Source organism: Idiotropiscis lumnitzeri, chromosome 3 (assembly GCF_059441095.1).
Source record: "Idiotropiscis lumnitzeri isolate Australia: NSW breed Sydney's pygmy pipehorse chromosome 3, RoL_Ilum_1.0, whole genome shotgun sequence".
NCBI classification, from domain to species: domain Eukaryota; kingdom Metazoa; phylum Chordata; class Actinopteri; order Syngnathiformes; family Syngnathidae; genus Idiotropiscis; species Idiotropiscis lumnitzeri.
Genome location: NC_142393.1, coordinates 21,574,300 through 21,585,919, shown reverse-complemented (window position 1 = coordinate 21,585,919; position 11,620 = coordinate 21,574,300). Strand labels below are relative to the sequence as shown.

General features: G+C 42.4%; 1 protein-coding gene across 5 annotated transcripts in view; it reads right to left on the bottom strand.

Annotated features, from left to right (window-relative positions):
* nid2a (nidogen 2a (osteonidogen)) overlaps positions 1 to 11,620 on the bottom strand; it is a 38,351-nt gene that overhangs the window by 2,307 nt on the left and 24,424 nt on the right. For 2 of the 5 annotated variants that reach the window (XM_088290484.1, XM_088290483.1), the window contains 34 exons: positions 11,228 to 11,364; positions 11,042 to 11,147; positions 10,789 to 10,922; positions 10,613 to 10,718; positions 10,351 to 10,478; positions 10,161 to 10,266; positions 9,577 to 9,710; positions 9,399 to 9,504; positions 9,185 to 9,309; positions 9,006 to 9,111; positions 8,758 to 8,885; positions 8,571 to 8,676; positions 8,369 to 8,493; positions 8,193 to 8,298; positions 7,985 to 8,109; positions 7,449 to 7,554; positions 7,226 to 7,350; positions 7,047 to 7,152; positions 6,842 to 6,966; positions 6,622 to 6,727; positions 6,411 to 6,535; positions 6,150 to 6,255; positions 5,825 to 5,949; positions 5,647 to 5,752; positions 5,397 to 5,524; positions 5,153 to 5,258; positions 3,930 to 4,059; positions 3,596 to 3,696; positions 3,335 to 3,507; positions 3,115 to 3,244; positions 2,875 to 3,046; positions 598 to 755; positions 305 to 428; positions 100 to 212 (listed from right to left, as the gene is read on the bottom strand). In XM_088290484.1, coding sequence (XP_088146610.1) covers positions 101 to 212; positions 305 to 428; positions 598 to 755; positions 2,875 to 3,046; positions 3,115 to 3,244; positions 3,335 to 3,507; positions 3,596 to 3,696; positions 3,930 to 4,059; positions 5,153 to 5,258; positions 5,397 to 5,524; positions 5,647 to 5,752; positions 5,825 to 5,949; positions 6,150 to 6,255; positions 6,411 to 6,535; positions 6,622 to 6,727; positions 6,842 to 6,966; positions 7,047 to 7,152; positions 7,226 to 7,350; positions 7,449 to 7,554; positions 7,985 to 8,109; positions 8,193 to 8,298; positions 8,369 to 8,493; positions 8,571 to 8,676; positions 8,758 to 8,885; positions 9,006 to 9,111; positions 9,185 to 9,309; positions 9,399 to 9,504; positions 9,577 to 9,710; positions 10,161 to 10,266; positions 10,351 to 10,478; positions 10,613 to 10,718; positions 10,789 to 10,922; positions 11,042 to 11,147; positions 11,228 to 11,364 — 4,142 coding nt within the window. In that variant the 3' untranslated portion in view covers position 100. The remainder of the gene's footprint in view (positions 1 to 99; positions 213 to 304; positions 429 to 597; positions 756 to 2,874; positions 3,047 to 3,114; positions 3,245 to 3,334; positions 3,508 to 3,595; positions 3,697 to 3,929; positions 4,060 to 5,152; positions 5,259 to 5,396; positions 5,525 to 5,646; positions 5,753 to 5,824; positions 5,950 to 6,149; positions 6,256 to 6,410; positions 6,536 to 6,621; positions 6,728 to 6,841; positions 6,967 to 7,046; positions 7,153 to 7,225; positions 7,351 to 7,448; positions 7,555 to 7,984; positions 8,110 to 8,192; positions 8,299 to 8,368; positions 8,494 to 8,570; positions 8,677 to 8,757; positions 8,886 to 9,005; positions 9,112 to 9,184; positions 9,310 to 9,398; positions 9,505 to 9,576; positions 9,711 to 10,160; positions 10,267 to 10,350; positions 10,479 to 10,612; positions 10,719 to 10,788; positions 10,923 to 11,041; positions 11,148 to 11,227; positions 11,365 to 11,620) is intronic. The other 3 variants (XM_088290485.1, XM_088290487.1, XM_088290486.1) reach the window with 3 other exon arrangements.

Genomic DNA, 11,620 nt, shown 5'->3' with positions numbered 1-11,620 from the left:
AATCTCCGAAGTCAGGTCACTCGTACCTCAAAGCACCAAAATGTTCTACTACAGCACCTTTGTCGATACGATTCTATATAACTTTGTATATCGGCTCACCTTATAGACAGTGGGATGTTGCTATGGCGATGCCATATAGGTGAGACCTCTGGTCCGGCAAATATTCATCAGTGTGCTTACCACTGACTTTGCTGACTGTGATCACACCGTCCCTGTGAAGAAGTGTTGAGGCAGCGCAGTATAAGCAGCAGCACGAAGCTCATGGATAAAATACAATTGTGACCAAATAAATGAAGGCGCTCACCTCCGCCAGTCAGTGTAGTAGAAGTGGTTTCTGTGGTAAACCATGCTAAATGGGTAGTTGACTCGGGGGTTTACTACTCTTCGCCCTGAACCGTCTGGGAATATACACTCTAAACGCTTAGTACCTGTCACAGAGAGACAATGCAAACGGTCATTTTGTTGAAACCTTAAATATTGTTCACTTAAAGAATGACATTTGTGGTGTTTCTATTGCTATCAGATGTCAAACCATGTCCAACCAAACCCATTTTCAAAAAGTAATAGAATCTCATGTGTTCCCTGCCTTTTGTTTACCTGCATCGGCCCAGCAGATTTGCCCCGAAGAATAATCGTACGTCAACGCATTGGGCAAACCGATGCCATCAGAAACCACCACCCGGCGGTTCTGACCATCTACTGACGCGCTTTCAATCTTGGGAGCCTCCCGATTCCAGTCAGTCCAGTACAGAGAACTGGAAAGGGACACAAGAGGGTTTGGGTTGGACCATTTCCACTTTTTCTTTTTCTTTTTTTTAAACTCATACAAACAATGAGTTCATAATGTGCACAATAGCATGCTCATAATAGCTGTACATAAGTACCATGTGATCGTGTTTTATTAATGCATTCAGTTGGGTATATGAGGTCTAGAAAATGAACAGATGACTAATGTAGATTACTCGTTAACAGGGAGGATACAACAAAGAACTGTAAACAAAAGTGAAAAAAAATTGATGGAAACGTTTGTTAGTTAGCGAGCCAGTTACTCCTTAATTCAAGGAGGGTAAAGAAGCAATGTTATCATAGTTTGGGATTTTCCGTTATACCTCATTTTTATTTTGTTTTGACGTGTTCTTTTAAATTCACAGTTTTAGTGTGTTTGTTCGTTTTATTTTATTTTTTTAAATGCTCCCTATTAGTCCAGCTTTTATGAATTTTATTTATTATTCAATGTATGGAGTATTTTTTCAAGTTCAAGATAAAAGAGGTTGACAGCGAGTATTGCATAACAACGTAAACTGCAACAAGAACAAGTTCAGTCAGCTAATCAAAGATGCTCAGCAGGATGATCACAACTCCGGGCGGTGTGTGTGGTGGCTGCTTTTCATCATAAATGATGGCATACATGTGGCAAGTCTATTGGGAATAAGTAAGTAATACACACCACGTGTGCTATCAAATTATAAACACACACGGTTTGTGGCATTTAATCAGTTTGAAAAACAAGGTATGTCTGAGCAGATGTTTGTGCAAGCATGTGCATTGTTCGTCATCATTTCATTGCTCTCCGCATTGGTGCGTGTGTGTGTGGGGTCTGGATATTGTACATGCTCTCGCGTTCGGCGTGTATGTGCGTGTAAGCGTGACAGATGCAAGCTCTGAAATGAAAGAACACAAGATGGAACATAAGTGTACCCATGTGAAGCAATAATTGACTTTAGTGCTTGGCATTTGGTCCAACGACGCACACACGCATACACACACGCATACACTTGGCCTGAGGTTAAAAACTAAACAGTTACAGACATTTTAAGTTTCATCATTCGGCTTATTGCTGTTGTATTAAATGATGGATCAAACACACAAACACACGTTCCTCCTCTCCCTAAGTCAGACACACCCACGCACACGCACGCCCACACACATTTATGCATATCTGCCCATGATCTGTGATTAGTTGTAATGATGAAAAGCAGATGCTATTCCTGAAAAGCGGACTGACGCTGGCTGGGTGCTCTCGCTCTGTGTTCATGAGTCTTGGCGGCTGTCACTAAGAGAGCACTAAAATTTGCTGGTGTCTTACAAAGAGTAAACATATGTTGCTAAAAAAGCACAGTGATTGAAATTTTATCAGCTGGTGATGGACTCGTATGGAGGCTGCCATGTCTCCAGTGTGGAATAAACCAGACTCAACAAGATGTCAGTGCTAATAAATGAGATGCAGGCCGTGTGGGTCCATAGTCCCACAGTGGAACACCTCTGGGTTGCATCACTGGAGTGTTCTGGCTGCAGGTTGGGCTGAACAATCAATCGAATTTCAAGAAATATCGCAATGTAGCAGAATGGTATTTTTTAATTTTTAAAAGGCTGCAATTTGGTGAATAAAAAAAAAGAACAAAACTTTACTTCACTTGGGCTGGCCGGTCGGCTTTATTTTCATTGATAAATAAGTGTATTTATGTAATGTATAGAGTCTGGTGCTGAAAAAGTGCAAGACACATAATTGCATGTCACTGTTTCGTGAAATATAAAAAGTTGAAGTGAGGAAGCCATATATTTGTTTGCATTATTGCTGCAATCTTGTCACACTTGTTTGGTCGAATTTTGTGAAGTTTAAAAGACTGCAAGTGAAATGTTTGAGTAGGTTTACAACTCTAACTGAAGTAGAACTGTATTTCATTTTAATTCATGGTTGATTTGCCTTTATTTTTTGTTTAACATATGGCCAAACGATTCATAAATGTTAGTGTTCATTGTAATACAGATTAATTTATTTCTTAAATCGCAATCACAATATTGAGAGGGTAAAAATTGCCATTACATTATTTTTCAAAATCGTCCCTACTGGGAGTTGTGTAGAACATGAATTACCCTGTCGATGAGACCACGATGATGGCCCGGGGGTTGACCAAGTCTGTATCAAAAAGTGTCCTTCTATCGCTGCCGTCCAAATTGGACCTTTCGATTAGGTCGGGGTTGGAGTCCACCCAGAACATCAACCTTCGATTGACATCCACAGCCAAACCCTCTGGACTGACCAAATCTACAAGGAGCAGATTATTAAAAATACAAAACGTTAACCAGCTCGTAAATGTGTCGGTGATCACTCACTCGAGTTAATGAGTATTTCTGGTTCAGCTCCTGGCACCATTGATGCTCTATTAATGGTGCGCGCGGATAAGTCTGTCCAATACACTTGGTTCTGCTTGCAGTCATACGACAGACCAACAACTATGGAGCCCTGCACACAGAACAATCGAGCAATACCATTGGAAAACATTTACGGTGAAAGAAAGATAATCAAGCTAAAGTTTGCATCTGTGCATTTTACATGAAGAGTCAGTAGTGTTCTGGACCGGCTTGCATCGAGTTTGGTCCCGTTGAGCGGAAGTGCTCCGATTTTCTGTCCCTGTGCATATAGCAGTGTGACATCAGTGTTCAGGGGAAGGCTCACATCCGGGCGGGGCAACGGGCGCACGGTTGGCGGGGCCACCGAGGGAAGGCCTGCAACAAAATGGAGAGTAAGAATTGTCAAATACAGTATATTGGGAGGTTTTGACACAAGATGCAGCAGAGATGATCCAACGCTCACAAGCAGGCTTGACGACATCATTTGACCTGGTGCCAGGAACCTCACGCCCATCCTGATCCACGCACCAGCAGTAATTGGTCTTCCCATAGCACTGGACTGGACTGAGAGACCAGAACAGTTAGAGTAATTCAACATCTTATTTAAGAAATGGTAGTTCCGCGCTGGGACAATGAGGCACTCTAACATACATAATTCTTCATCTTTGCTCTTATAAAGCATGTATAACGTATTTACACACAAATCTCTGAATTCATGTTCCAGGATCGTTCAGTACAGAATGTGAGTACTTTTGCCACCTACATAATAAACTTGTACAAGTTGGATGAGGAACTACCTGAACTGGCCATCTTGCTCACACTGGGGCAAGTACTGTTGCGGTTCTGGCTTCCCACCGTAATGCTCCATTAAACTGCTCCTCCAGCGCTCGCACACACTCTCGGAACGCTCGGTCGGAGCCACATGGACTGCAAGAGACACATCAACAAAGCTAAACATCTCTTATAATTTACAGTAATCCCTTAGTCTTATTCTGACGGTGTCCGTGCAGATTCACAGTCAACCAGGTCATGGTGATCTGCAAAAGTTCCATCAGGGCAACTTGACTCTTCTTGTTTATGGAACATGTTCCACCTTAAAAGGCTTCTTCAGTTCCTAAGTTTAGATATGGACCGGGTCTTTCGACTTTGACATAGATGGGTTCTTTCACACCTTTCCAACCAGTGGTCCTCGCTCTTCGTCATTTCCTCACATCCTTCCTCTGAAGGTTTGTCTTAAACCTTGGGAATATAGGCCGCAAACGAGTTATTTTGCTACCAGGCAGGCTAACGACTGGTTGGTATCCAAAACCAGATATGCTACTGAGTAGCGCTAACCACCAGAGACACTAGAGTCTTTAGAACTGAGGAAGACTTTTGGACTAAAATTAAAACATCATCAACAAAAAAGAAGATTCCTGCTGCCTTGACTCAGCCTTTGTGAAATATTCTCATGATGTTTCTGGCTTGAGTTTCCAGTACATCACATTTACAGTATATGTGAAGTGTGCGATTAATGGTGTGGAGTGTCCCTTTGTTGACACATGCACACTTTGTCTTGCCTTTTTGTTTACCTTGTAAAATCTCTCTAATAACTCACTTTATTAGAGAACTTTAAAAGCTGCTGCTGGTTCTTAGGAAAGATTGCATATGTTTCAAGATGGAGAGAAGGAGGACTACGATGGTTATTTGTTACATGACATGTAGAAAAGCAGAAGCCTAGTATTGAATGTCAGGTGACAACAACCTTCATGTGGCAGCCCTGAAAATGTAGAGTTTGTTTTGGGTTTGGATGCCAAGGAAGCAGTCCATCCGTCTTCCCACAAGACAAAGTCTGAAGATGTTTGGACAGTCATAAAAGTAGTTTAGATAACAGCAAGAACTGCTTTCAGCCTACACGTGCGTGTGTGCGGGTGTATATGCGCGCCTCAGACAGTGAGAGGGTGAGTGAGGACATTCGGGCAAAGAGTAAAACACCCAAGAGGACATGAAATGTGTTTGAAGAAGAATTGCCGCAGCTTACCAGGAGCATCACAGTCTACAGGAGAAACACCAGGTGAAGTTCTTGTTCCTGATCTCTCTTGACCGTTGCTGTCCACACACCAACATTGCCCAATGGAACCATGGCACTACTCCATCAAACAAGAATTATTTGATATGATGATGCAAATAAAACCATTTCAGACAGTTGGATATCCATTTTGATCTATGTATATACGCAGGGTTTTCAGAAAGTTGTTCAAGTACTGGAACCTTCTTGAATTTACCTGTTGTGATGTGTACTCTCCGTTAGCATCACACTGAGGCACAAAGGCTCCCACTAGAGGATAACCATCTGGACTGGTGGTTTGTACACTTGCTCTGTGGTGTTCACATTGAGTTTTAGGACGTTCATCTGAAAAATTGGTTCAGAGGATGGAAAGATCGTTAAAATGTCTCCTAGCATCTATTCAGTTTGTGATAACAGAACAGAAAGTGACTAGCAAAATAGTTGTCCGCTGAGATTATATTTCTTACCGGGTCCCTCACAGTCAATGGGTGCTGTACCAGGTGGCGTTCTGGTTCCAGGTCTTTCCTGTCCTTGGCTGTCCACGCACCAACAATGCCCAGTAGATCCGTGACACTGTAACGGCGATAACGTTTAAAAACATCACATGGCAAAGGCATTAATTCATCTAATTTAAAAACCGCTTACCTGTTGCGCTGCGTACCGTCCGTTAGCATCACATTGAGGTACAAAGGCTCCCACTAGTGGATAACCTTCCGGACTGGTGGTCTGTACACGGTCTCTGTGGTGCTCACAGTGGCTTTTAGGACGTTCTGAGAAGAACAATACATATAATGCATTGGTTGGCAACCTTATTTAATAGAATCATTCTTGCATATGAACACGAGTAAACACTTAAGTGATGACCTTGGTTGTCACATTCAATGTCCATCATATGATTTAAAAATAAGACAGCAGTTCTCTACTATAGTCCTGTATGCTTTAAATATTGGGAACGATTTGGCTTTTGCACCTGGTTCATCACAGTCAGTGGGGGTTGTACCAGGGGGCGTTCTGGTTCCAGGTCGTTCCTGTCCTTGGCTGTCCACACACCAACAATGTCCGCTAGAACCATGACACTGGAACAAACATCATGTTTCAGTCGAACAATTCTCTCGTCCATCATTATGAAATAATCCACTTCGCTTGCCCACTCACCAAAAATCTCCTAACATGGATGTTGATGTCACGTTACTCGAAAAAGACACAAATTCTTGATACTTCTTGTGTTTACCTGTTGCGGTGTGTACAGTCCGTTAGCATCACACTGAGGTACAAAGGCTCCCAATATGGGATAGCCATCTGGACTGGTGGTTTGTATACTGTCTCTATGCTGCTCACAGTGGCTTTTAGGACGTTCTAGAGATGACATTGCAAAGTTACGCTCGGATTGAAAATACAAGATGGACAGAGTGTAAACATAAGCAACTTCTTAACTTTAGCACCTGGTTTGTCACAGTTAGTGGGTATTGCACCAGGAGGTGTTCTTGTACCAGGCCTTTCTTGTCCTTGGACATCCACACACCAACAATGTCCACTAGACCCATGACACTAAAATGCACAATACGTTTTGGTTGCATACAGATACACAATGTATTTGTTGCTTGAGGTCAGCGCATACCTGATACACACAGGACATAATGAATCAAACTTTAAACAAAGTACCTGTTGAGACGTGTACTGTCCATTAGCATCACACTGAGGTACAAAGGCTCCGACTAGTGGATGCCCATCTGGACCGGTGGTCTGAATTCTTTCTCTGTGCTGCTCGCAGTGTGTTTTAGAATGTTCTAGAAAGTACATTGGAAAGTTATACTTTAATTGAAAAGAAAATCAGAACGTAAAGACAAGGAGAGGTTAGCTTTAGCACCTGGTTGGTTACAGTCAAAGGGTGTTGCACCAGGAGGAGTTCTAGTCCCACGTCTTTCTTGTCCTTGGCTGTCCACACACCAACAATGTCCACTAGAACCATGACACTAAAAGACACAATGTTTTAGTCACTTACATGAGACACAAAATATATAATGCATCAAACTGTAAAGAAAGTACCTGCTGAGGAGTGTACTGTCCGTTAGCATCACACTGGGGTACAAAAGCTCCCACTAGTGGATAACCATCTTGACTAGTGGTCTGAATACTGTCTCTGTGCTGTTCACAGTGGCTTCTCGGACGCTCTAGAAATGACATTGTTACACTACTAAGTTAAACTTGAATCGAATATATAAGAGTGCCATAATATCGAGTAAAGAAAGGCAGAGTTAAACATTGGCACCTGCTTTTTCACAGTCAATAGGTGTTGTACCAGGAGGCGTTCGAGTACCAGATCTTTCTTGTCCTTGGCTGTCCACACACCAACAATGACCACTGGAACCGTGACACTACATACAGAATACGTATTAGTTGCACAGATCAGTGGTCCCAAACCATCAGGCCACGATGAAACGGCAGGCAGTGCAAATGCAAGAAAAAAAAACATTTAGCACTAGCAGTTTATTTATTAGCCGCGGCTGAAAAGTATTTTGTTTTTAAATTACTGGATTCTCTCCATTACATCCATCTATGAATGAGTCATGACGCATTCCAAGTCGTCTTGGTCAAATAAACAGACCTATTTGAAAGTTTCTTTGCAATGGGGAAAAGGCTCACTGTGGATGACACAACTATGCCCAGAAAAAAAAAGAAAAATGCATTTCACAGAAAATACCAGAAGAAATATGAAATATGGATTTACGGCGACTATTAACACACACGAAGCCCAATATGCAATATACACAAAAGACATAATTCATCAAACTGTAAAGAAAGTACCTGCTGAGACGTGTACTGTCCATTAGCATCACACTGAGGTACAAAGGCTCCCACTAGTGGATGACCATCTGGACTGGTGGTCTGAATTCTATCTCTGTGCTGCTCACAATGGGTTTTAGGGTGTTCTAGAAAGTACATTGGAAAGTTACACTTGAATTGAAAAGAAAATCATCAGAATGTAAAGACAAGGAAATGCTAGCTTTCGCACCTGGTTGGTTACAGTCAAACGGTGTTGCACTAGGAGGAGTTCTAGTACCAGGTCTTTCTTGTCCATTGTTGTCCACACACCAACAATGTCCACTAGAGCTGTGACACTAAAATACACAATGTTTTAGTCACTTACATGAGACACAAAATATAAAATGCATCAAATTGTCAAAGTACCTGTTGAGGAGTGTACTGGCCGTTAGCATCACACTGAGGTACGAAGGCTCCAACTAAAGGATAACCCTCTGGACTGGTGGTTTGTATACTGTCTCTGTGCAACTCACAGTGGCTTTTAGGACGCTCTAGAGATTACATTGCAAAGTTATACTTGATAGTCGTCATAGACCGTAAACATATGCAAACTTGTTAACTTTAGCACCTGGTTTGTCACAGTCGATGGGTGTTGCACTAGGAGGAGTTCTAGTACCAGGTCTTTCTTGTCCATTGTTGTCCACACACCAACAATGTCCACTAGAGCTGTGACACTAAAATACACAATATGGGTTTGTTTTAGTCATAATGGTGATATACAAAATATATAATAAATCAAATCATCTCAAATGTACCTGTTGAGGAGTGTACTGTCCATTAGCGTCACATTGAGGTACAAAGGCTCCCACAAGTGGATAACCTTCTGGACTGGTGGTCTGTACACTGTCTCTGTGCTGCTCACAGTGACTTTTCAGACGTTCTTCTGTTACATTGATTTAACAATACAGATTTTAACACACCACATGATTTTAAAATATAAGACAGAAGTACTCTACAGTAGTACTCTATACTTTAAATATTGAGAAGGATTTGGCTTTTGCACCTGGTTTGTCACAGTCAGTGGGGGTTGTACCAGGTGGCGTTCTGGTTCCAGGTCGTTCCTGTCCTTGGCTGTCCACACACCAACAATGTCCAGTAGAGCCGTGACACTGAAATGAACAATAACATTTAATTCAATAAAACATACACCAAACACAATGTCTCAACTATTAAATAATTTACCTGTAGAGGTACGTATTGTCCATTGGAATCACAATGAGGTACAAAGGCTCCCGCTACTGGATAACCCTCCGGACTAATCGTCTGGACACTGTCTCTGTGCTGCTCACATTGGGTTTTAGGTTGCTCTGGAAATTATAATGCAACATATATTGAATCACAATATTAGTAAATATAAAGTCGTTCTAGCAACACTGGAAAATATTTAGCTTGGCACCTGGTTTATCACAGTCGATGGGTGTTGTACCAGGAGAAGTTCTAGTGCCAGGTCTTTCTTGTCCTTGATTGTCCACACACCAACAATGTCCAGTCGAGCCGTGACACTAAAATACGCATTTGATCTTAGTCGAACCAAAATATATACAAGACAATGCCTCGAGTCTGCACAGATTTACCTGTTGTGGAGTATATTGTCCATTTGCATCACACTCAGGAACAAAGACCCCCACTTGAGGATAACCCTCGGGACCGGAGGTCTGCACACTGTCTCTGTAACGCTCACAGTGGGTTTTTGTACGATCTGGTTCTTCTGGTTGTGAAAGACAGATTGAGATCTTGTTGTGTCGAACCAATTCAGTTTCTTGATCATTTTTTTAAAGTACTACAACAGTCATGAAACATCTGTTCTTCTTGCTATGTACTCTCTTTAGAGCTGGATAGAAACTAAATGCGGAACCTTCTCCTATCACAGCCATACACATGCATTTGTTTATCGGAATTATATCACCTCTTTTATCCAGGCATTTTAAAATAATCACCCAATGACCTCAAGGCATCACCACTTAGACGAGTTAATGCATGTTTGTGTTTGAGGAATGACGGTGTTCTAAGGTCAGTGTTTAGCAAGGAAAGCCTGGCAGCCTCATGACTATGAGACAATACATCTCCTGCAGTGGTTCTTTAACTGCCAAGAGCTTAACAGTTTAACGACCTAAAGACGTAGCTTTGTGGAAGATCTGTGTACTTTTCCTTCTCTCACCTGGTTTATCACAGTCTGTGGGTGGTGCACCATCCCTGGTTCTGGTTCCGGGTCTTTCTTGTCCCTGGTTGTCCACACACCAACAATGACCAGTAGAACCATGACACTGTAACACATGGGTGTATTCAATGCATGTTAGATGAAATCAAAAACATCTCTGTGGGTAGCAGTTCGGATCTCGTCTCCTGACCTGCAGCGGTGTGTACTGTCCATTAGCATCACACTGAGGTACGAAGGCTCCCACAAGAGGATAACCCTCTGGACTGGTAGTCTGCACGCTATCTCTGTGGTGCTCACAGTGGCTTTTAGGATGGTCATCTGAGGACAAGTGACTCATTTTTGAGAGTGGAGAGCATTGTCACAACAACATAACTTCCTCCATATACATCACGGTGAAATCAAATGAAATGAAAGCAGATGAAAAGTCTTTATACTGGAAGACAGTTCCGTACCCGGTCTCTCACAGTCGATGGGAGTTGTACCAGGTGGCGTTCTGGTGCCATGCTTTTCCTGTCCTTGGCTGTCCACGCACCAACAATGTCCAGTAGAGCCGTGACACTGAAATAGCAAGATTTATAAACAGATCATAGAGTAAAAGCATTACATCTACAATTTAAAAAGTGCTTACCTGTTGAGGAGTGTACTGTCCATTAGCATCACACTGAGGTACGAAGGCTCCCACAAGAGGATAACCCTCTGGACTGGTGGTTTGTACACTGTCTCTGTGGTGCTCACATTGCGTTTTCGGTTGCTGTGGTTGCTCTGCATGGTTTAGATGCAAACAAAGCAGGTCAACAAAATTGTCCAAACCAATCCCTTTTGCGAGTTCAGTGACACACTTCTCAAGGTGTTGAAATTAGGTCCTGTCACTGTCCCCTCACCATGTATGTCACAGTCTGTTGGGGCCATACCAGGCGGAGTCCTGGTTCCTGCTCTCTCTTGCCCCCTATTATCCACGCACCAACAATGTCCAGTGGAGCCATGGCACTGTAAATGTGTAATCAACCGCTTGAGCTACACATTTTAGTAGCTGGGCATTAATCCACTTTCTGGCCCTCATTACCCACCTGCAGTGGTCTGTATCGTCCATCAGAGTCGCATTGTGGGATAAAAACCCCAATTGGAGGCTGACCCGCTTGTTCCAGCCCGCTTTGTAGACTGTCTCTGTGCTGCTCACACTCGCTTTTAGTAACATCTGTCTGCCCTATAGACAAGTATGCATCTAATTAGGCACTTCTTTTTGCAAAGATTAAACACTGTATGAACAAAAATTACTGTGACAAAACAATAATTAATAAGACTTTTTCCAAGATGTGAGATGAGAGAGGGTCTGTCTCACCCTCTCTGTTCAAGTTTGTCCCACTTGTTTGACTCACTGAGCTAACATTTACTCTTGATCGTGAAGGTTCTGGAAGGGAATTTATTTTTTTAGTCTTACAGATTCTATTTCGGTAACCACA